The sequence below is a fragment of the Morone saxatilis genome, unplaced genomic scaffold, assembly GCF_004916995.1.
Source record: "Morone saxatilis isolate NCDOM2014 unplaced genomic scaffold, NCSU_SB_2.0 Contig24, whole genome shotgun sequence".
NCBI lineage: Eukaryota > Metazoa > Chordata > Actinopteri > Moronidae > Morone > Morone saxatilis.
In genome coordinates, this window is record NW_023339807.1 from 13,445,551 (window position 1) to 13,467,274 (window position 21,724).

Consider the following 21,724-nt stretch of genomic DNA (forward strand, 5'->3'; position numbering starts at 1 on the left):
GGGGGGGGGGGGGGGGGGGGTGACGCTAAGCTCCGTTCTGCATTTTAATTGGAGGGTGGCTCCTGTCAGTCAGCGCTGCCGCCCTCCTCCATACAGCGGTGGAGAAACTGATGCTTTTCAGAGCGGATGGTGCATGTGTGTGCATGTCAGGCCGGAGAGGGCAGGCTGTCTGTCTTGAGGCTGCAGTTTTAAGGATCTCTTCTCTGGCTGTGTGCTGCACTTTGGGTTTGATAAAGCGACTGTTTCCAAGATCTCCGCCCTCACTACCTGGAACTCACATCTGTAACTGTATCAAGGTGAGTGCGGTTTTTTTTTTTCTGTGGCAGATAAAAAAAAAATCTGTGGTCTACTCGATGGTTTGATTCTGTGAAGTCGCGTTTACACTTAGAAAGCATGTCAGTTGAATAAGTGCTTTAAAAGTTGCTGTGCCTGTTTTCTTGCCCTTTGAGGCGACATGTTAGTGAAACCTTTTACAACAGTTAAACAGAATGCTGTAAGATTTCAGAGGGATCACTTGGAAAGCTTTTGAGTGAAACAAGCCAACAGTAAACTGCATTTACTTCCACATGACTTTAAACACTGGGTTGAACTCTCAGGGTTTTCCAGTATGATCATAACATGAGATTCAATAAACACCAAAAGATCCTTTCAGTCTCCATGGTAACTCTGAACCTCCTTCTTTCCTCTTGACAAGTAAATACAAGTTGTGGATGATAAGTCTACTGTTTCCATATAAACCCAATATACATTCTTTGCAGTCTCTGCAATAAGCCTTCAGTGTAACCCAGTCACAAGCCCAAACTATGAATAATGTTCCTTTATGAGTGGCTGTAGCTTTCATGCTGAGTGGATGTAGGTGTGTGATGATGACAGAGAGCGCAGATAGGATCCATTTTCAGATTTAATCAGGGCTTGAGCTCAGCATATCATGCTCACTACACAGTGTTTGGAGCAAAAACAGGAATATGGCGGATTTGACAATATTTCATTTACTATGCACTGCAGATGGCAGATGTAACAGAATATCTATGCCAGTTATCAGCACACTGCACCGATTATTACAATTCTGTGTAAATCCTAATAATAATAGTGATTGTCAAGCTAAATATGGGGCCTGTGCCAAAACTTGCAGTCAATTGTCTGTGTTAATCCTAAAAAAACCTGGGTGAGTCAAAACTGTTTCGCTTGGTGAAAAATGACTGTGGCTCACTTACAGAGTAGCTGTAATTTTAGGACTTACACAGTGTTATCTCAGCTCCTTTGGGTGTTGTGTCAACAGTGCAACAGAGGAGGCTTTTCAGGTGCTGCTTGGGCTGTGTGTGTTTTGGAATATGTGTGGCGCCCAAAAGGGATACTGAGAGTTTCTGTAAAAATGTCTGTCGTGACCTGGAGTCAAGAGGGAGGATGGTGCACACATCCTGCCTCAGACTGGCATACAGGTGAAGGACAAAAGTTACATTCAGTGGAAAAGGCTTGACAATACATTTACTTATACTTACTTATGTTATTATAATATTGGAGACTTTGCTTGCTGTAACCCTCCTTTAATAATACAATTCAGTATGTGGACGAGACTTTTTCCTCTGTCACTGCTGGCTCTTTGGTGGCCAAAATTTTACTCTTGAGCTCTTTTTTATTCCTTTTACATCCAGTTCAGTCAGACAAACACAGGGGAGCTAAAGGAGGGAGAGGAATCAGTAGAATCTGTGGAATGCAGTCAAGATAAAAAGCTTGGTCTGTGCAAGACAAACTGTATTTAAAACAGCAGTGGGGCTTTGCATTGCATGAGGCCACCTCCACTTCAATTTTAAAGTTTTCCCCTGGCGTCAAGTTAAATCTTTTGAATAAATGTGCACAACCTATAATCCATTACATTCCACTGTGAACATTAGAGGGAGTGTTTCTGCTGTTTTCCAGGTCGCCTGCTGTGTCTTGTTGCTCGTCGTGTACTTCAGGAGTGTACCATCGTATTGTGGAATGTTCCACAGATAGCCAGTCCAATGCATTGATATTTACCAATCAATAATTCCCTTGCATTGATTAACAACTCTGAGATAGTAGAGGAGTACAGAGCTGTAAATGTGTCAATTGAAGTCACTTAATTAGAATTACTGTCATACGGTAACCGGTGTAGCATTGCTCCAGGGTCTGCTCTAAAAGAATAATCTTTTTAAAAATATCCACTAAACAATAAGTGAATAATGTGGAGAAATAGGAACAGCATAACAACTGTTGTTAGCAACTTGTGCATGTGGCAGGTGTTGCCTTTTTTGCATGGGCAGTAGGTCTGCCATAAATAATTCATGTGGATACCATGTAAACAGGAAGATGTGGTTTTAGGCTTGCAAAAGAGAAACTAAAGTTATGGACTACTTTTGCTTTTTCTTACAATTCAAATTTAAGAGAATGTTTTTATTTGGTAAAAAAAAATAAAATACAAAAGCTGTTTGTTCATAGGCATCAGGCTGAAGGAAGCTCAAAGGCTGATTTCATAACTCCCCTACAGGCTGCCAGATATCAGCATGAAATTTTAACGAGGGCGGCACTAGCAGATACTTTTAACTTAAAAACAATAGCTCAGTCCATGAGCAAAGACATGTTTTCACTGAACTCCTCCATACAGCCTCGGATTTTCTCTTTGTCATTTTTTGTTTGTAAGGCTGAATTATTCAAAAATGCTCTGATGTACTTAAATATTCAAGGGCTTTGAGTCTGAAAATAACATTTCAACTTATCTTTACCTATTTTTACATTTGGACAAATTGTAATTGGTGAGTCAGCCTTGGCTTGTAAATGTCATTTAAATCATTATGCATAAATCTTCAGAACTAATACCAATATACATATAAAGGATAAAGAATAAATAAAGAGTTAGTTGTCAGCCTAATTTTTAGATAGTATTGTAATTGTATTATATATTATATCATTGTAAGAATTCAATTTGAAAAACTATTATGATTTATCTCTGTTCAAAATGATGGATATCCTGATAGCAACTAATCAGCTGTCATTGTCGGATATTGACCAGTGGTCCCTCTGTTCAAGTTCTGCCAGTGTGGAACAATTTTGTTTCCGTCTGCACAACATCAGCTAAATTTCATCCCTGCTTGTTTTTATAACAGTAGCAGTATCATATTAAGAGAGAGAGAGTTCTCTTAATTTGCACTGTAGTTGACATTAAGATTAATGCATTTCATGGATTCATGTCAGTGCAGAAAGGGGATCTCGGTCCTCAGGTCCTCCAATTGACCCGACCATAGCATCCTTGGTCAGCAGCACATGTATGCTATGGATGGATGGATGGATGGATGGATATAGTAGATAGATAGAAGATTAGATAGATAGTTAGATAGATAGATAGATAGATAGGATAGGATAGATAGACTAGATATGATAGATTAGATAGATAGATAAGATAGATGGTGAAACTGGTCAATAAGTAACTCCCATTGTTAACAACATCCCATTTTTCTGACAAGAACGTTATCCCCAAAACAAAAGCCCACAGCTTTCGAAGGCCTGTTTTTCAGAAATTCAACTCTCCCTGAAGTTTGGATGTGCAGTAAAGGATGAAGTCAGGTGACCTACGTTGTCATGGTAACAATTGTCCGGTGACCTTCATTATCATGGTAACAATAATAAACATGGTTAACGCAAAACAGCTGCAGTTTGGTAAGGTTTCAAAACTACTAAATGTCATAATGTCAGTCTAGTATTATTGATATGATTCAGTCAGTAAACTCAAGCAAGAAAGTCTTATTTCATCTTGTTCGGATCATATTGGGAAAATGTCCCTGTGGGATTACACATTTCTCTGCAGTCAATAAGGTTAGGACAAGAAATTAGGTCAATAACACATACACATGGAACAAACAAGCCAACTTCAAAGATCTGTGGGTGAAATGTGATCACACCACAAGTTTAGCAACATATGCTGCAAATATATTGTCCTCCAAAACACAGTTTTGCAGTCAAACCACAATAACGCAAGCTTGTCAGAGATGACAATACAGTGCCCCTTTTTGTAAGCTCCCCACCCATTGTCTCTTCAAGGAAGCTACAGTTTGAGTCAGCTTCTGGTGCTGTGACAGTCTAGATTTTCTATGATAAACTATAACAGAGGGATTCATGCTGAAGACTCAAACATACTCCATCCCTGTGAATTTGGAGTGCTTTTCTGATGTTTCTGACAGAGTTAAGGCATGAAGTAAATCTCTCAAGATGTGGTAACTCTTCTCAGTCAGAGAGTTTATCTCTGTCCATAAATGGAAGGTAATGGAAGACGATGCCATGTCTAAATATATCTGCACTCGAAGGACTTAGAGATTGCTTGTGGCAGTGCAGATGTTCTTTCCAGTTTTCATGATGTCTTTGCTTTAGGCCTATTTTCTGTGACCACATCAATTATTTTGAAGAGGGACCAGCATGCTAACAATGACATAGACTCTCTCAATTACATCATTCTCTATAGGTCAGCACCTCTGAATTAATATGAGAACAGCGGTGGAGATGCTGATCTTGCATCCTAATCAGAGCAGTGGTTGAGTCGTAAGCACTGTAATCCTTAATTTGAGGAAAGCAACAGCTGGATCGCAACTGTCACGAAAGTTACTAAATATGTGACACATCGTGAAGAGCACTTTGTACCACGAAAGTTCCACACATTTATGCTTTTCCCCCACTCTTTTGTTAGCGTGTGTTGAGCTAAGCTGTGACTCAAGTCTGCGTCCTAATGAGCTGGTGTTGAGTTATGAGGCTGTCAGGCTCCCCCACAATGTGACTATAACAAAGGAGAGGACCTCTGGCACACTCAGAGCAGCCCAGAGAAAGAAATAGAGACAGAGAAAGGAGGATGGGGCTGTTGGAGAGAAGGGAGTGTGAGGATGTGGTTGATTAACAGGATGCGGTGTGGCGTTTGTGAGAGTTTGTGATACAGAGCCTGTCATACGACAGATAGTAGCGCATGAATGAAAAGATGTCCTATGCAGCAGGAAGTTATCGAGGGGGGACTCAGTCTGTCTCTACCTAATTATTGCAATCATAACTCAGCAAGTGGTTTTCTCTCGGGCGGAATATGCCAAGTAGAGAAGGCTTCAAACTCCATCCTAAAAATGTAAGATTAAATATATAGCGGAGAGAGAGACGTGCACGCTTTAAGCTCAGCATCGTGAGCCTGGTTTTTGGAGGGGCTCCCTCTGGCCTTGGCAACCTTTCACCACAACGCCTTAAGCAGATCAGGAGCAGGCATTACCGTTTGTGAGAAGGTGTGGCTACACACACACACACACACACACCACCACACACACCCACACACACACAGAGCGTGGGCTGGCAAACATAACCCTGCTTGGTGAAGAGATGTTCTAATGAATAATAGATCTTATGTTGGGATGAAGCCAGTTTTGTCTCTGTGTCAATCCTCTGGGCTAATGGCTTGCTTGGTGCTGCCGTGCTGACCTGTGATGTTGCTTGAAGGATATATTTTAAGAAAGAGGCCACCAGGTGCCTGATTCTGCAGATGGATTTGAGAAGTGAGATTATTATTTTTTTTAGATCTTTTCAGATCTTTTTGGAAAGGATACAGGAGCGCAGCAGTCATGGCCGGAGAAGATGATAAATTACAGCGCCTGATAATAGTGACAGTCTTCCACAGGGGAAAAGCTAGAGACTTTCAGGACTTTACTCTTTCCTGTGCAATTGCCCATGTGTTCTAATCATTGTGAAAACTCTTCACACTTTGAAGAAGCCGTTTCAGAGACAGCAGTGATTCTTCTGCTCTCTGACTGATTGCAGCCTGGTGAAGGACCTCATCTGAAAGTCTAATCACACCATTTTTTAATGACACCATCTAAGAAATCTTGCTTTCAGATTTCAATTGCTCGTCTTCGTCTCTTATGTCCTCCCTAATCAGAACCCAGTTACTATGGTTGATGGTGTTATCATCATGTCATGAAGTTTGCCAACTAAAAAAGTATGAGACACACCATTGAGAAGAGACTTGTTTGGGCTTTTATTGCTTTTATTAGATAGAGTCACCTGAAGAGAGACAGGAAAGTGGGAAGAGAGTGCGGATGACGTGCAGCAAAAGGCCACAGATTGGATTCGATTTGGGCTGCAGCGGTAAAGACTTAGCCGTTATAAATGGGGGGAGTTAAGGCACCTCCCGAGTGTCTGAAAAATAAAAACTGATAGTTCAATGCTTGTAAGTTTGAAACGCCTCAAGTTTTAAGGATGCAGTTCAAAATTTTATCAGACAGTTAGGAGAGTCGTATCAATCTTCTCCTCTGTAAATAAGAAAGCAAATAATAAATACTTCCCAAAATGTCGAAGAATTAAATCGTTTGCATTATATTAAATCGATTTTTCCCCTCAGAAACATTACTTCAGCTTATTGTTATTGCACGTTAAAGCAGAGAAATTCAGAATGTGGCCATTGTATTATGAGAACATTCGTTTCTACTGTTTTCTGATCCCACCCTTTCTTTCACTCCTTTTATGTCAGGGTTTTTCTTCCCCTTCCAAGAAAGAGTTGTTCCGCATTAAATAATGAAATAACACACACTAAGTGGCATCATCCCATCAGGGTAATGTACAAATGTAATAAGATTACTGTTATTAAAGTGGTAACTTTTAGATGACGCAAATGAGAGCCCAGTGTGTCTCCTTTGGTGGGTAGCAGCTATCAGAAGAGGTTGTTAATGTTTTTCCAAAGCAAACAGGGAGAATAATCTGTGTGCTCATCACAAACCAATTTATGATGAGTTTATCCTACAGAGGAAAATTAAAAGCAATCAAAATTAAGATTCTGATTTGGGTTTATCCAGATGGATGGATAGCACCAAGACCAAAAATAAATGACTTTCCTCACCAGAGTTTGCTTTGTAGCTAAAGAGCTTTGTATTTAGAGGAACGATGTGTCCGAAAATGGCTGGTGGACTGCAGAGATAAGGTGGTTATCACAGCACAATGTGAGGTGTTCGTAACGCAAAGGCCATTTGTTTTGTCAAGTTTAGAGCTGATTGTTGCAGAGCTGAAAAGACATAGAACACCTTTGCCTCTTGGAGCAATTTTAAATCAGCATTGATTTTCTTCTATTTAATTCTGTTTCATCAAACCAGCCCGTCACACATCAAAGGAAATCTATTTAGATTCAGTACGAGCTGAAAAGCCATTCTTGTTATCTAATGAAATAAAAAAGCAATGTTTCCGTTTATAGTCTTTCCCAACAGCTTTGTGTGCTTTATACATAAACATTGGCTATTTTATAAACATAAGCTTCATGTGGAGCTGGCTGCTTTTCATGGCTTGGAATTGGAATATAATTCAACTCTGACAGCTGGGTTTTGCATATGAAATGCTATTTAAGAGATTATATAAACCTCTATGTTTTTAAAGGTTATCTAAATATCATCTTATCAGCCTGCTGAAAGTCAATATTCCAACTATATTTTAAAATGACTCATTTTTCACCGGGGGCTATGCCGACCTCTGAAGTAGCTTTAGGCACACTTTCTCTCAATTGTTCTCACTGAACTCCGTAGCAGTATTGTTTCTCTCCTAAAATGAGTTACGGTCTCGCTAGTTTCACTTCATATTTCTAAGCAGTGGGAGTTTTATAGTCCTATCCAACCCAACCACTTGACTTACAGTGTGTGCTATGATTTCTGCAAACATGACACTTATTTCTTAAGAAATCTAAACTGTGGGGGTTCAACCATTAAGCATTTATTCTGGTGAGTCACATCCTAATGATGCCTGAAAGCCTGTTAGGCTTGTCAGCCCTTTGGCTCTGGACACAGTGGAAGGACAGAGGGACATCTGCAACATGAACTGCAAAATGTAATAGAGGGCTTTCAGCTTCTGTCCATCCAGTTAGTGCCTCTTAAAAGGACATTAAGCCATCTATAACTTCAGTGGAGATCTATAGCTAACTGAGTATTGTTCTCTGCTACGCCTTCTTAGTTCTTAACAAAACTAAGAGAGTTTGTGTTCCTTAACAGAGCTTTTTTACTCAGTATATGTTGAAATTAGAGCAACAATCAATCAACCTTACAAATAAATACAATGCAATTCAAAGTGCTTTTCAAGCGCTGGTCTATTGTGAGATAAGAATATGCTTGCTATTGAGCATCAAAAATGCCAAATATTCATTGCTTTCAGCTCCTCTTTCTTGTGTGATATACTGTTGTAGAATGTTCATCAGATACGTAACAAGCAATTTCAAGATGTCACAGAGGACCCAAGAAAATTTGGACAGGTTTTTTTTTTACTGTTTTCTGACACTTTATAGACCAAACAGTTATTCAGATTAATCAGTAATGCAAACAAATCATCAGTTGCAGCCATCCACACTGCACGTCATCCCTTGTTTCTCTCCTCTCATTTCCTGTCAGCTCTGCAAAAGGGCAAAAACACTCCCGAAACAGATTTATAAAAAAAGACTAAAGCCACGCTAGTGAGGCTGTACCGAGGCAAAGTGATGCTTCAAGCTAAATGCTAAATATGTGTGCAGTGGTACTTTGACCTGCCAGTGTATACACTGCTTCCCCGGGGAAGTTTAAAACAACATTATAAACATTTTGGATGTAGTCTTTTTCCTGCAGTCCAAGGGTGAGATGGAGGTTCTCCTATAAGATGGAGCTTCTGCTAAGTGAGAAAAGTACAAACAGCCAAGTACACTTTTTAAGCTCCTGCTAGTCACACATCTGTCTCCTCCAAGTGGCATGCTGGTTTTTCATTATAGAACAGTTGTGGGTACTACCCACCCACACTATACTGGAACATTCAAGAGATGTCACCTCTCTACACTAATTGTTTCGCCTTTTGTTAGAGACACTTGATAAAGAACATCTGCATCCAGGCTATATCTGTTCCTTTAACAAAGAGATTACAGGGTAAATCATGGCCTGCAAACTTGCCAGTAATGATTTACATGAGTGCTTATATTATACTGCATAAGAGACTAAACTTGAATACTTAAATTAGCTTGTCACTCAGTGAAATTACAGCTTTCCTGTGCTATGCAGGGAGTCTGAAGAGATGTATAATGATGCCACGTCCTTTATCCAGTTCAGAAAATGGGATTTATTGTTGATCTCCTCTCAATATTACATATGTATTGCGACAGAACTTCTCATTTGAAGATATCTTAGGCACAATGTCTTAATGGTTAATGAGAAGTTACATTTTACTGAAATGTGTCCCAGCATTAGATCTTAACTAATACATAGTGAGACATTTTGAATTCCAGAGAGTATATTATTTGAAAATTAATCTGTTTTTGTGTCCTCCAGTGTACCAAGTTACTCAAAGTAATGAAAATAATTTGACTTTTTCCTATATGATTTTATTAATATTAACATGTTGTGATTTGCAACCTGGTGTGGATTTTATATATACTGCCTATATGTAATTTAATGGTGTACATGAATCATTCTTTGTAAAGTTTATTACCATCTTTATAACAAAATATTATTTAATTTAAATACAGAAGTCAGCAATTTGTGTGTTTGTGTGCAGTTTTAATTTAATTCAGAGGAGAAAGCTACTGTTTCCATTAGATTAGTGGTCTTAATAGAAAAATGTTGCATTTGTTTGTACATATTTGTGTTCGTGTGTATTCACTGCCCATGTGTCTTTTTGTGTTCATCCATTCATACATGGAAGGAAGGCCATCTTGATGACAGTAGAGCTTTTCCTGTAGTCTGTGTTTATCTTTTGTCCTCAGTAGCTGTCGGTGTTCATGTGATCCCTTCTGTTCTTTCACCCAACACACTGGACAAACACACACTGCCTGTCAGCATCCCCGTTTTGAGCAACCTGTGGTTTCTGCTCATTATAGCACAAGCCACAACCATTTATGTTAGACTTACAGTACACTGTCTTCATATCTGTTTACTTGTGTTTCTCAGTCTGTAAATGTCAGCATGTCAAGTTAAGTAAAAAATCCATACTAACAGTAACCCTAGCAGCATAGCTCCTCTGTAATCTAAAAACAGTTTTATTGCAATCGCTTACTGCGTTTCTCTATTGCCATCAAAGAGTGTGTGCTCTTCAGTGAGAAAGGGTAATTACTAGAGCTGTGACGTCTGATACTGCTGTCACCCTCATGAAAGCCCAAGAAGTGGTGTTGTTGTATCAGATGAAAGGGTGCCCTGAAGGGTGACAGTTGGACAGACCTGCGCAGAGCTGGTGTGATCAGTGGAAAGTGGATGAATAAATCATAAGAGATGGAGAACAATTTGTTAGATAGATAGATACATACATACTTTAGCTAGATTACATTTAGCGTCTCATAAATCATAGTTTTCTGTTAGCTTAGTCTGTTTCTGTCCTGGTCTGGTTAAATGCATTCAGCCATAATTGAGCTGACAAAATGCACAAGATGTGCTGCCGCTGGGGTCCTCTTTTTGTGCCTCCTGCCACTTTGATCCATTGTTGTGGCTGCATTTTGGGCGCCGTGCTCCATCAGTGTAAACCGCAGCCTGTGGTCCACAGACAGACCGGAGGTGTAGGCTTGGCCAAAGGCTGGAGGTTTCAGATGACTATACTTTTGTCTTTCCAACCTGAGAAGCTGTGGCCATTATGCAGCACAAAGCTAGTGGATGCAGAGCAGGTAATGTGATTAACCTTGCTGCTGTTTCAAAGTGGTTGTTAACACGTTGCGTGTCTGATTCAGGAGACACCATTTGTATGATCAACCAATACTTTACATAGTTGGCAAAAAATGAAATCTTAACAAAGGGTCCATTTACCAGGTTTTTCCAGAGCTTTCAAACACATTTCACAGTCTTGATCAAAGGATAGAGTTTGCTCTTCTGTCATTTAAAATGGTGTTCTAGCATTGCACCATATTGTGACTAAAGAAAATGGATTTTTATTAGAATATGTCAAGTGGTTTCTAACTGAAGCATAGACCAGAAGTTGTGCTAGAGAATAATGTTATATATTTTATGTTAAAGTTTGACAATATGAAGAATTGTGATAATATGAACCTGTTGTGTCATTGTTTTAACAAAATTCGGTTGTACAAATGAATCATTAATTTTTTTTCATTCCAGAAAATAAAAAACAAAAAAATCTATTTGAAGTTGTTGATTTAAATGTTTGTAACATTTTGCCTGAGCCATTACAGAGGAACGCAGTTTACTGTACTTAGTGCCAAATTAATTAATAAGGAGAATGACAGGAAAATAACCAACAATAAAACAGTTAATTTGTAATTAAAGAACTATATTAAGCAAAAATGGTTGCACTTTCTCTAATGTGAGAATTTGCTGCTTTTCTCTGTTTTATATCATTGTAAATACCTTTGGGGTATCTTGTTTGGCACTTTTTACAATGTTTCTTTGCATTTCATTGATAAAATGTTTAATAGATTTATTGTAAAACAAAAATAAATAAAAGGTTTACAAAAATAAGTGTAATATAATTAAATATCAGTTTGATTACTTTATGCAGTATTTTACATTATTCACATTGTGATATATATTAATATGGGGAAATATAATTAATAATATTGTATATATATTTTATTTAATTCTAATATGAATGAATACCTGAAAATATATATTCTTACTTTGCCCCAACTAAAACTATGAATAAACCATAGACACAGTGATTAAAAGAAAAAAAGACCAAAATATAATCATGGCCTGGTCTCTTAGCCAGAATCTCGCAGATGGACAGTTAATGCAGCGATGAACTCGGACCCAATGGTCCAAAAACTCTTTACTGCTCCGTCCTCAGTAAAACTAAACTAATGACCTTCTGCTTGCTCCCTTGTGGACCAACATGATTTACACAAACACATTGTGCCAGGTTGTTGACCAGCTTTCCACACTATGACAAACTGCCACTCACATAATGCATTAACAAAATGTGGCTCTGGGTGCTGACGTGGTAGAGCAGCCACATAATATTAATTAGACTGTGTGAAGTGTGGCAGTTGACTGAAGGCTGCCACACTTCCTTTACTTCCTAAAGAGGCCCAGTTATTTTCACACTCTGTTTAAGTGATGATCTCACTGCATCTTTACATATGACACTTTTTATTCCCTCATCACTGAGCTTTCTGTCATCTGGGATCAGGCACCACTCAGTGTCATCTACACAAATACTGAACCATGGGTTAATATTTAGCTTCAAAAAGAGCAGATACTTTGTGAGTAGAATGATGAACCGTTAGTATTTCCATTATATGCTATTTTGCACTTCCACTCCAGTACATTTCAAAGGGAAATTGGTCGGCTGTCGACTACCATGCAGATTAAGATTTTAGATCTTAGATGATCTTCCCAAAACCGCCTCACTTCAACATTAAAATGCTGCTTACACATTAATATATTAGTTATAATGTAATACAGCGCACAGAAAATAATAAGGCTGAAACTATTGACAGATTTTTTAAATTACTTTAATTACTTAATTAAAAAAATCTCAGAAAATAGTGAAAAATGTCTCTACAGTTGCCCAGAGCATCAGGTGATCTTCAAGTACTTATTTTTTCCAACAGTCGGAAGTGTTTTGCATGTTGGCTTAATGAATCACTTAACTTTTTTAGGCACTATGAAACAATTTAACACCCTAAAATGTCTACTTTTATATTTTTTATAGGTACATTTTGCTAATAATAGTTCTGTAATAGTTTTCCTTTAGTAAACTTATAAAGGACTTGCTTGTATAGCAGTACTTTTACATTGCATTATTTCTTTCACTTAAGGTCTGACTACGTCTTGCACATAATATGATCCTTAAATGTTGACAATCCATCACACTATAAGATTAATATATGAATTATTTAAACCTGTGGTCTCTTCACTTGCACACTAATTTATATCTTCCAGTTTCATCTGTCCGTTTCATTTGCAAATGCTGAGATGTGCAGCTTTTCTTATCACATCCCATATTCTGCTACATGGAGACGGAAAAACGAATCACTCTAAATAGCCTAATGCATTTTTCAGTGAGACAGGGCTAAAAGCATTTTAAAGGGCTTGCCTTTTAAAGCAATCTTTCTCATCACCCTTTCCTCTCCCTGACCCCCTCTCCATCCCTTCTTCTCTTAGTGGAGGAATGGTCCTGGTACTCCAGCCCTAGCCCGCACTAGCCAGTCTACAGCAAGATGGGCTCAGAGGAGCGCAGTTCCGCCATGTCACAGAAGATATCGTCCCTGTCACGCAGCAACAGCAGCTCCTCATCCAAACACGACAGCCGACAGGTAACACACACCAGCTGAAGACACTGTAGGACTTGCTTCCCGTCACTAATGAACATCCAGCTACTCCTTCATGCACCGTTCACTGGTGTAAGTCTCTGTGATCACATTACATTCACAGGTCATTTCAGGAGTATTACACATTCTGAAAGGGGTAAAGTTTAAACTAACTACAGTTTGTGTATTGCAAATAAAACTGCCAGTCCTCAGGGATTTCTCTTTGTCGTGGGAGGAGAGTGATCTGACAGTAAATGCCTTAACCACACAAACTTTTGCTTATAGATCCTGTAGTTTTTCTCAAGGCTCTCTTTGGATCATAACATATGCAAACCGGAGAGGACAATTTCTTTGCATTTTAAATGATCAGCAGCAAGAAATAAAGGCTGTCAACTTGAGTCTTTTTCTTTTGGAGAATTTCCATCACTGCCTCAGACAGGCACAGCATGTTTTCCAAATGTGGGGAAAAGTGTGCTCTGAATTACTATAATGCAATTTTGCTACAATTCCTTCAAAGGTTGCAAAAGTTTGCAATTCCCTCTCTCACACACAAATTAGTGGAGATATTAGCACCATGAACAAACTGTTGTTTGTGTTGTTGCATTTGCCTTGAGCGTTTATCTGTAGGCAGCAGATTCATTAATTTTTCATCGCCTGGAACAGCTTTTCTGTTTGAAAATTAAAGTAATAAGCTTTCTCTCCAGTCCTGCCCACAAGACACACAGACAATAGTGGTCCATCACTCTAGAGTGAACAACAAAAACAGTGACTGAAAAAGAAATCTTCAGATTCGCAAGGTCATAGTTTTTGCATCAATCATAAAATATGTATATTTCCTAAAGAAAATCCAAGTCAAATGTGTGGTTTTGAATCTATAATAATAATTTTAAAAAGTAACAAACTTTTTCCTTTACACCCGCTGAACTACACAGTGTGTTTTATACCTGACAGAGCATAAATGAGCACGTTTCCATGTCTCATCAGCAAGTGGTCAGTTAATTTTTCAATGCATTAAAGGAATAGTTCAACATTTCTGCAAATATTCTTTATATTATACTTAGTAGTAATAGTTTCTTGCTGAAAGCCAGGAAACACTTAGCTTTGCTTAGCTTAGTTTAGCTTAGCTTAGCATAATGACTGAAAAAAGGGGGAAACAGCTAGCCTGCCTCTGTCTGTAAGTAACAAAATCTGCCTATCAACGAGCTCACAAATAATATGATATAGATTGTTTGTCCCCGGTAACCGTAAATTGCACTTCTTTTTTATACAGATTAAACAAACAAGATGTAATATAATGTGTTGTTTAGTGACCTTTGTAGATCCTTTATAGAGCCAGGCTTGCAGTTTCCTTCTGTTTCCAGTCTTTATGCTAAGCTAAGCAAACGTCTTCTGGCAATAGCTTTATATTTACAGTTGGCTATAAATATGAGAGTGGTATCAATATTTCCATCTTACTCTGGGCAAGGAAGCCAATAAGCATATTCCCTAAAATGTGGAGCTTTTTTATTTAATATTTTGATCATTTTGAACATTTAATCATAGCTGTAGCCTAGTATGTTGGTTCATGTTTTGGTTTTAGAAGGATATAGCGCTTTTTTTTCCTTCTTTTTTTTTACACAAACCATCCTAAAGCTGCAGCTGGATGAACACTATGTTGGACAACTTTGGAAGCATACTTATATGTATGCAGTGTTCTTATGCTGAGAGCTATCCCTGTAAGCATGTATGTCTTCTTGTCAGTTATGTTGCTGATTTCTCTCTGAAAGTGTCTTATGACCTTGGAGTAAGTGCTCCGGCAGTGTGTGACAATGACTCACTGTGTGTCAGAGGGAGCTGTGACGAGTGCTCAGGGAGAGTGAAAGAACAACCCACAAGCCCCGCCTTCTCCATTCCCCAACCCCCTTTAGAAATTAGGGTTTATTTTAGACGGCCTCACCTCCAGCAGTCAGCCTCTCTGACTGATACAGTTTGTTTAGCCAGAACTGTTATATACTGGAACAGTCAGGGACACACTAAGATAACAAACACAGTGTCACCTCAAACCTCTGCCAAGAACCCAAAGTCCCCCTGGATAGCTGTGATCAGTCATTTGGGCTTTAGTTTTTGTCACACTTGGATAAGTGAAGTTTAAAATACTGCATTACCTTTACCTTTACCTTGTACCTTTATGATTATTTTCATAATACGACGATCTAATCTAATCTGATCTAATAATATGCTGAATATTTGTTTTCATTAATTGATCAATTCTTGTTTGCAAAGTGCCAGAAAATTGTGAAAATTATATCCCCTATTTGCTTATTTTGTCCATTCAACAGTATCTAAATATATTCCATTATTCCATTCCAAGAGCAGCAAAAACATAGCTCGAACCTGGGAATGTTTTGTATTTGTGCTCCATAAATTACTACATTATTGCAATTTTCGAGACTCACGGGAGACCTTGTGGTTAAGATGCTTTCTACCACAACATTCCTGACCTTTGTTATGTAATACTCTCTCTCTCTCCCCCCATCTTTACTGTGTATTTTTATACTGTCAAGCTGTCAATAAAGACCAAAAACACAATAATAAACTTCAAATTGAAGCTGCAGGGATGTGCCAATTTTTAGTCTCCAAAATGGGTCAAGCTCCCAAAACACAGCATCCTACATTTCCCTGTCCCCGCCCAGCTGCGCCCCATTCATTCTAATGAAAGTTACTCAAAGTTGCTGTTTACTATGTTTATGCTGCTTTCCTGGAATTCTCACTGCTGAAATACACGGCAGAGCTGTCTGGATTAGTCTATGATGAAATATCATCTTAATCTCTGTATTTGCAGGGGATTTGGATTTGAGCATTATAATCTCAGTCAGGAAATTATTATTTGAAGAGTGAGATTAGACAGGTAAGCTAATTTTGCAAATGGGACCATGAGGTGAAAGTAGTCTGTAAAGCCCCACACCTAACCTCATACAATAAGGTTACATTTCCCCTCAGCAATGAAACTCTCATCTCCTACTCCCACAACCTACAGTGAAGGAGAGAATAATAAATCTAAATGGCATCAACAGCCAAAAATTACAATATGCTTTTGACTCATTCATTTTTCATTTTACGCTACCAAACCCCCTAGCAATTTTAATCTGCCTGTGTGTGCACAAGTTGAATGTCTGCTATCCACCCAGACTTCTCATAAAACATCTGTGCCCACAGGACAGCTGGGAAATTGTGGAGGGCTTGCGTGGAGGCTTCAGCAATGTCCTGGAGCCCCATAAACAGGAGGGCTACATGCTGAAGAGGAGAAAGTGGCCCATGAAGGGCTGGCACAAGGTATAATCCAACACCTGTGAGGTCCTTAAATGACTCATGTTACCTTACTCATCTCTCAGAGTGATTGACTTCATGATGTATTTTTAGATGACGTTATTTGCATTTCCCAGTTTTACCCTGCACTTTCCAGGTTTGTTCTACAAAAAATCTGCTGACGTGACTCATTTGTGTTTTAAACTGATTGAATGAGCTTTTTCAGTAGATGATTTCACCCACGGACGAGTCACATGTGGCCTGGGCCAGTGCCTGTTCATGCTCTGTCTAAAAGCTTTCACTGAGATGATACTGCCTAGATATCTTGGTGTTCCTTCTCAAATGCATTAGCTGATGGCCTGTTGGTTAATAGAGCTGTATATATTTAGTATTGACTTATAGTCAGAGCTTTTCAGATCTTTGTGCTTTCAACAGTCGGATTCTAGCGATGTACAGTAAGAGCACCAAGAAGAATCACATTTACGAAGAGAGTGGAGGAGAAAGATTGCAACAGAGTGAGAGGAAGAGTAATCGAGGCAGACAAGATGCAAGTGCCTGGGATGACAAACAACTCACTGCAAAGACATTAACAACATATATTAACAAGAGGCTGTCATGATCACAGAGTCATAACAGTGACTTCAGATTTGTGTCAGGGATGTTGCATATCATCCCTGCTGCATCTCATTCACTCATTGTCCGCCCTTCTCCCTACAGAGATACTTTTTTCTGGACAAGGGCATCCTGAAGTATGGCAAGTGCAGTGCGGATGTGAGTACAAAAGCCTGCTGGCTACATACTATGTGGTCTTATCAATTACATGAGATTACAAAGGACGTGTCTTTCCCTGAATTATCTATCTCATTCCCTCACAATCTCATTGTCATCGATAGGAATCACACAGTGCATTTTACCTGGCAATTTCATATAATTATATATCAGCCATGCAGAAGCTCTACTCTGCCAGGGTGGCTGAACCAATAAAGGGATTATTGTTCCTGCCTACATAGAATATTGAATTTTAAAACTGGTCAGTATCCTGTTGCATTTGTATAATCTCCAGTTCAATGTATTTATAATATTGTGTGTTGACTTGCAGATTGAGAAAGGCAAGCTGCATGGCTGCATTGATGTGGGTCTCTCTGTCATGGCCATTAAGAAGAAAGCCAAGTGCATCGATCTTGATGCTGAGGAAAACATCTATCACCTGAAGGTAAAGCGCAGGGCTAGTGAATAAAGGCTTTCCCCACAGGAAGGGAGGTAAAACATGGATTACTCCTATTATTCCTTTTTGTTTCATGGAACAGATGCTAACATTAAAATGACTTTAATATGACCTCATGTTTTTTCATGTGTAGGTAAGGGGGAAATACAGTACCTGTGTGTGTTTTTTCACCTTCACGCCTCCTCCACCTTACTTGTCCTTGTGTTGATTTCTGATTGTGGTATTTGCTCTTCAGATTAAGTCACAGGAGCTGTTTGATGAATGGGTGTCCAAGCTACGTCACCATCGACTCTATCGGCAAAATGAGATTGCCATGTACCCTACTGAGAAGTCCTTCTACCATCCACACTACCCCTCCCCCAACTCTCCTAGCATGGCTGAGAGTGCCTCTATCAGAAAGGTATACCTGTGTGATATACAGCACACTGTTAATGAGAACTATCTGGTTTTGTTTGAAGCCCAAACTCATGTATTGCTTTCTGCTGTGTCTCTTCTCATGAATATCAGTATTTTATCAGCAATATTTACTGAAGCCCCCGCCCTACTGAAGAAATTGATGAAGGAAGCAAATTGTTATTGGACTGACCTTTGGGTCTGTTTGCTATTGCAGTGCATGTCCATACGAAGGCAGTCCACAGTGCATTCTGCAGCAGCCTTCCCTTTCAGCAGCCAGGCCAAGGTAGCAGCCTGGCTGCAGTCATCTGACGACATGGATAAGTGCTCCAATGGTGAGACAGCAGAGCTGTTTCTTAACACTCAGTAGTACTTGATGCACTGTTAACATATTATATGACTTCCCTCCTGTGCCTTGGTTTCTAAACATGACGATAAAATGTAACATTTGCTGGCCAGCTAGCTAAGAACCCACTGTTTACATTATGATTTAATCTTAGATTTCCATCGTGAGATAATTTGCATTTTCTAAGCTATAAGATGCACTCTTCTGTGTGATAAGTTAGACGTCTGGAAATTTCAAGTTCAAGAAAATCAAACCTGTGAAAAATAATGAATATACATAAACCCACATATAGGTTGCAGCATTTAAGTTGAAGAATTATTCAGTGTTTGTGTTCTGTTCAAAGCCTTCTAGTTAAAGTTGCCAGTGAGAGTCAGAGAGGTAGATGATCTAACCTTGGTAAATCCAGCTTTTTAATTTACATTTGTTATATTACACATGCTTCAGTTACTTCCAATTAATCTGTGTGCCTCTAATAAAGCAAGTAAGATAGGACTGGCCTGGTGTTTATAAAGAAAGGAAGCTGTTGATTACACTTTGTCTCAGTTTTAATTCATTTGGATTCTGATGATGTGCTGTCAATATTTCCCCCAGCTTTAAGTGAGACGTTATGCTTGTCTAAACCAGAAAGCTTGAAAAAGTTACAAATAAATTTAAATTTACAAATTACAAAAAGAAGATTGCCACAAGCAGAAGTAGGATTGCCACTTATTAGCTATTTTTTTATGTAGCTGGCACTCCTCGAAGTATCTGTTTAGGCCATTTTCTGTTTTATTTTGTCTTTCTTTTACTTTCTTCTTAACCTTCTTATCTCAATGTGGACCTTTTCCTCCTTTTCACAGATTTGTCAGTCTGTGAGGCCTACCTGCTGGAGCTCAACCACCTGCTTCAGAGTATGGAAGTCCTCCACCGTACCTATTCAGCTCCATCTATACAAGCTCTGCAGGTCAGTACTTTATTTAACACGCAGAGCTGGTTTGTGCATCATAGTTTACTGTGTAAATAAATCTAATCTCATCCAAAATACAATATGACTCAGAATGTTATGCTAAGTAACTTGTCTTGTTTCCTCTTTTATCATTCCTATCCACCAATATTTTTTGTTGCCCTCAAGTCATGTGCTTCTAAATATAGACGGCCAGTGATGAAAACGTTTCCTATTAAAAGCCTCTCTTGAAATGAAAAGTATTTTCTGTCTTGACCATCAGTATCTTTTATCTATGTTCACTAGACGTCTACATTTGACAGCCCCAAGAAAGAAAAGAGACTTCCTAGGAAATGGCGCACTAAAAACTACAACAAAGATGTCAAAACAACTCTGCAGGTAATCAATGTGACAATGAAGTGTGATCATGCTGAATCTTTTTTTAATATAAGTCCCTCCAAGCTCTACTCCTCCTGCTCTACTGTAGGTACCCAGCTGCATCTCCTCTGGCTCTATCCGCCTCCATGCCTCTAACCCCAACCTCTCTACTGCTGCACTTGGCAATGACAAGGTCGACACTGAATCCCTGGAATCCCCTTTTGACGTAGCCAAGCTGCAGGAGGACTTCTGCCGCGTTGCCACTAATTGTGAGTAGAATATTCTGAACTGTTCATTTTAATTTACAGTAGCAGATTTTTGAGTGTGACCCAGTCATGTTTTTGTGACGGGAGAGAAACATTTCTCAGATGCCTCAGTTAATTCCAATAAGTCTGTCGGCCTGCTGTCTTATTTGCAAGTAAAATGGGATTGGCATGGTGTTGTTGCTTGTATGGAAGTGACAATGATGCAGCCATGGCAGCTGTTAATTAGTGATAAACTGTTTGTCTCTGTTTTCATTCATTACGATTCTGATGATGCGAAGTGAAAAGTTTACATTCTCTAGTTCGGAAAATTGGTGTCTTAATTAGTTTTCTGCCACTGTTGATACCTGATGCTTGACATGGCATAATGAGAATGATTCATGTTTTACATAATGGCATCATGATTCCCTCATTTTCTGTAAAATGGGTTTAAAGTTGCCCTAGGGAACAGCTGTCGATACTGCTGGCATTTAACCGACAGATTTATGCATGTTCAAAATTATAAAGCTAAGCATGTGTGATGGGCTTAATCTAATACAGTGATGCATTAATATAATATCAGCGCCTTCAATAATGTAGCTATCCAAGCACCAATTATGAAGTGCGTGTAAAAATGAGTGTCATAAAACAAAGACGGTGGCTTGCTGAGCCATCGGAGATAATCAAAATTTTGGCACTTTATTAGAAGTGTTGTGTGATAGACTGTCACTGGGTCTGCTGTGACTAGATCTACATTGTTGTGAAATGAATACAAACTGATTTACAATTAAAATGCTCCTCTTTTTCTCTCGTTGTGGCAGTGCATGAGACCATGAAGTCAGCCCTGAGTTCACTGACATCTGAGAAAGAGAGATTAAAACAATGTCTGGACCACGAAACATGTCCCCCTACCTCACCACAGGTTGTTGGTTTGAAGAATGCTCTGGCAACGGTATGTGAAATAACACACACTCATACACAGACACAGAAATGCTAACAGTCAGTCGAAAATCTACCTTGTTTTAGACCTTTAGTCCTCTCAGATGTCGTGTCCTCCCACACAACTTGTCAGGCGTGACACATCGACGAGCCTCTTAGAGGGATTACTAGCTGCTGGTGTGATGTCTGCCCACCTGAACTATGTGCAACAGTCGTGTTTCCTGTGGCTGCTGCCTCCCACCCAGAGGCCTTTTCTATTTTCTGTCTTTTCGCGCCACACGTTCATTGTTACGCTGACTTCATTGGCACATTTCGAACTTCTGCGCTCTCTACACCAACAGTCATTCCTTGACTTTAAATACCCTGCTGGTGTTAGCTTTCCTTCCTGATTACTCAGCATCTACCTACTCTACCTCACATCGAGTCAGTAATGGGTGAGTAATATAGTTCGGACTCCCGTGGCTTCCTGTTTGATGTCTGCAGTGATAGCACATACACTTGTCTCTACAGTTAGTGTAAATGGAATGTTTACAACCTGATTTTAACACAGAAACACATTTCAGGGATGGAAATTGGGACAGAGTTTATTCAGTTCAAGGCATTATTGGTTGGATGTGTGCTATAAACAATGTTTCCCCAATTTTTCCAGGCTTTAGCCCAGAACTCTGAGCTGAGAGAGCGCCTGTGCAAGATTCACGCCGAGTCTCACATCATAGAGCCCACGCTAATAAATCTCACTGCCCCTGCGCAGGTGGGTGCGGGAATGCAGTGACTCCCCCCC

General features: G+C 39.2%; 1 protein-coding gene across 2 annotated transcripts in view; it reads left to right on the forward strand.

Annotated features, from left to right (window-relative positions):
• The first annotated feature begins 131 nt into the window (after positions 1–131).
• osbpl3b (oxysterol binding protein-like 3b) overlaps positions 132–21,724 on the forward strand; it is a 28,907-nt gene continuing 7,314 nt past the window's right edge. The window contains exons 1-12 of one of the 2 annotated variants that reach the window (XM_035673267.1): positions 132–296; positions 13,068–13,219; positions 16,409–16,525; positions 17,216–17,269; positions 17,598–17,711; positions 17,959–18,123; positions 18,334–18,451; positions 19,302–19,405; positions 19,691–19,783; positions 19,872–20,031; positions 20,826–20,956; positions 21,593–21,694. In XM_035673267.1, coding sequence (XP_035529160.1) covers positions 13,124–13,219; positions 16,409–16,525; positions 17,216–17,269; positions 17,598–17,711; positions 17,959–18,123; positions 18,334–18,451; positions 19,302–19,405; positions 19,691–19,783; positions 19,872–20,031; positions 20,826–20,956; positions 21,593–21,694 — 1,254 coding nt within the window. In that variant the 5' untranslated portion in view covers positions 132–296; positions 13,068–13,123. The remainder of the gene's footprint in view (positions 297–13,067; positions 13,220–16,408; positions 16,526–17,215; positions 17,270–17,597; positions 17,712–17,958; positions 18,124–18,333; positions 18,452–19,301; positions 19,406–19,690; positions 19,784–19,871; positions 20,032–20,825; positions 20,957–21,592; positions 21,695–21,724) is intronic. The other variant, XM_035673268.1, reaches the window with a different exon arrangement.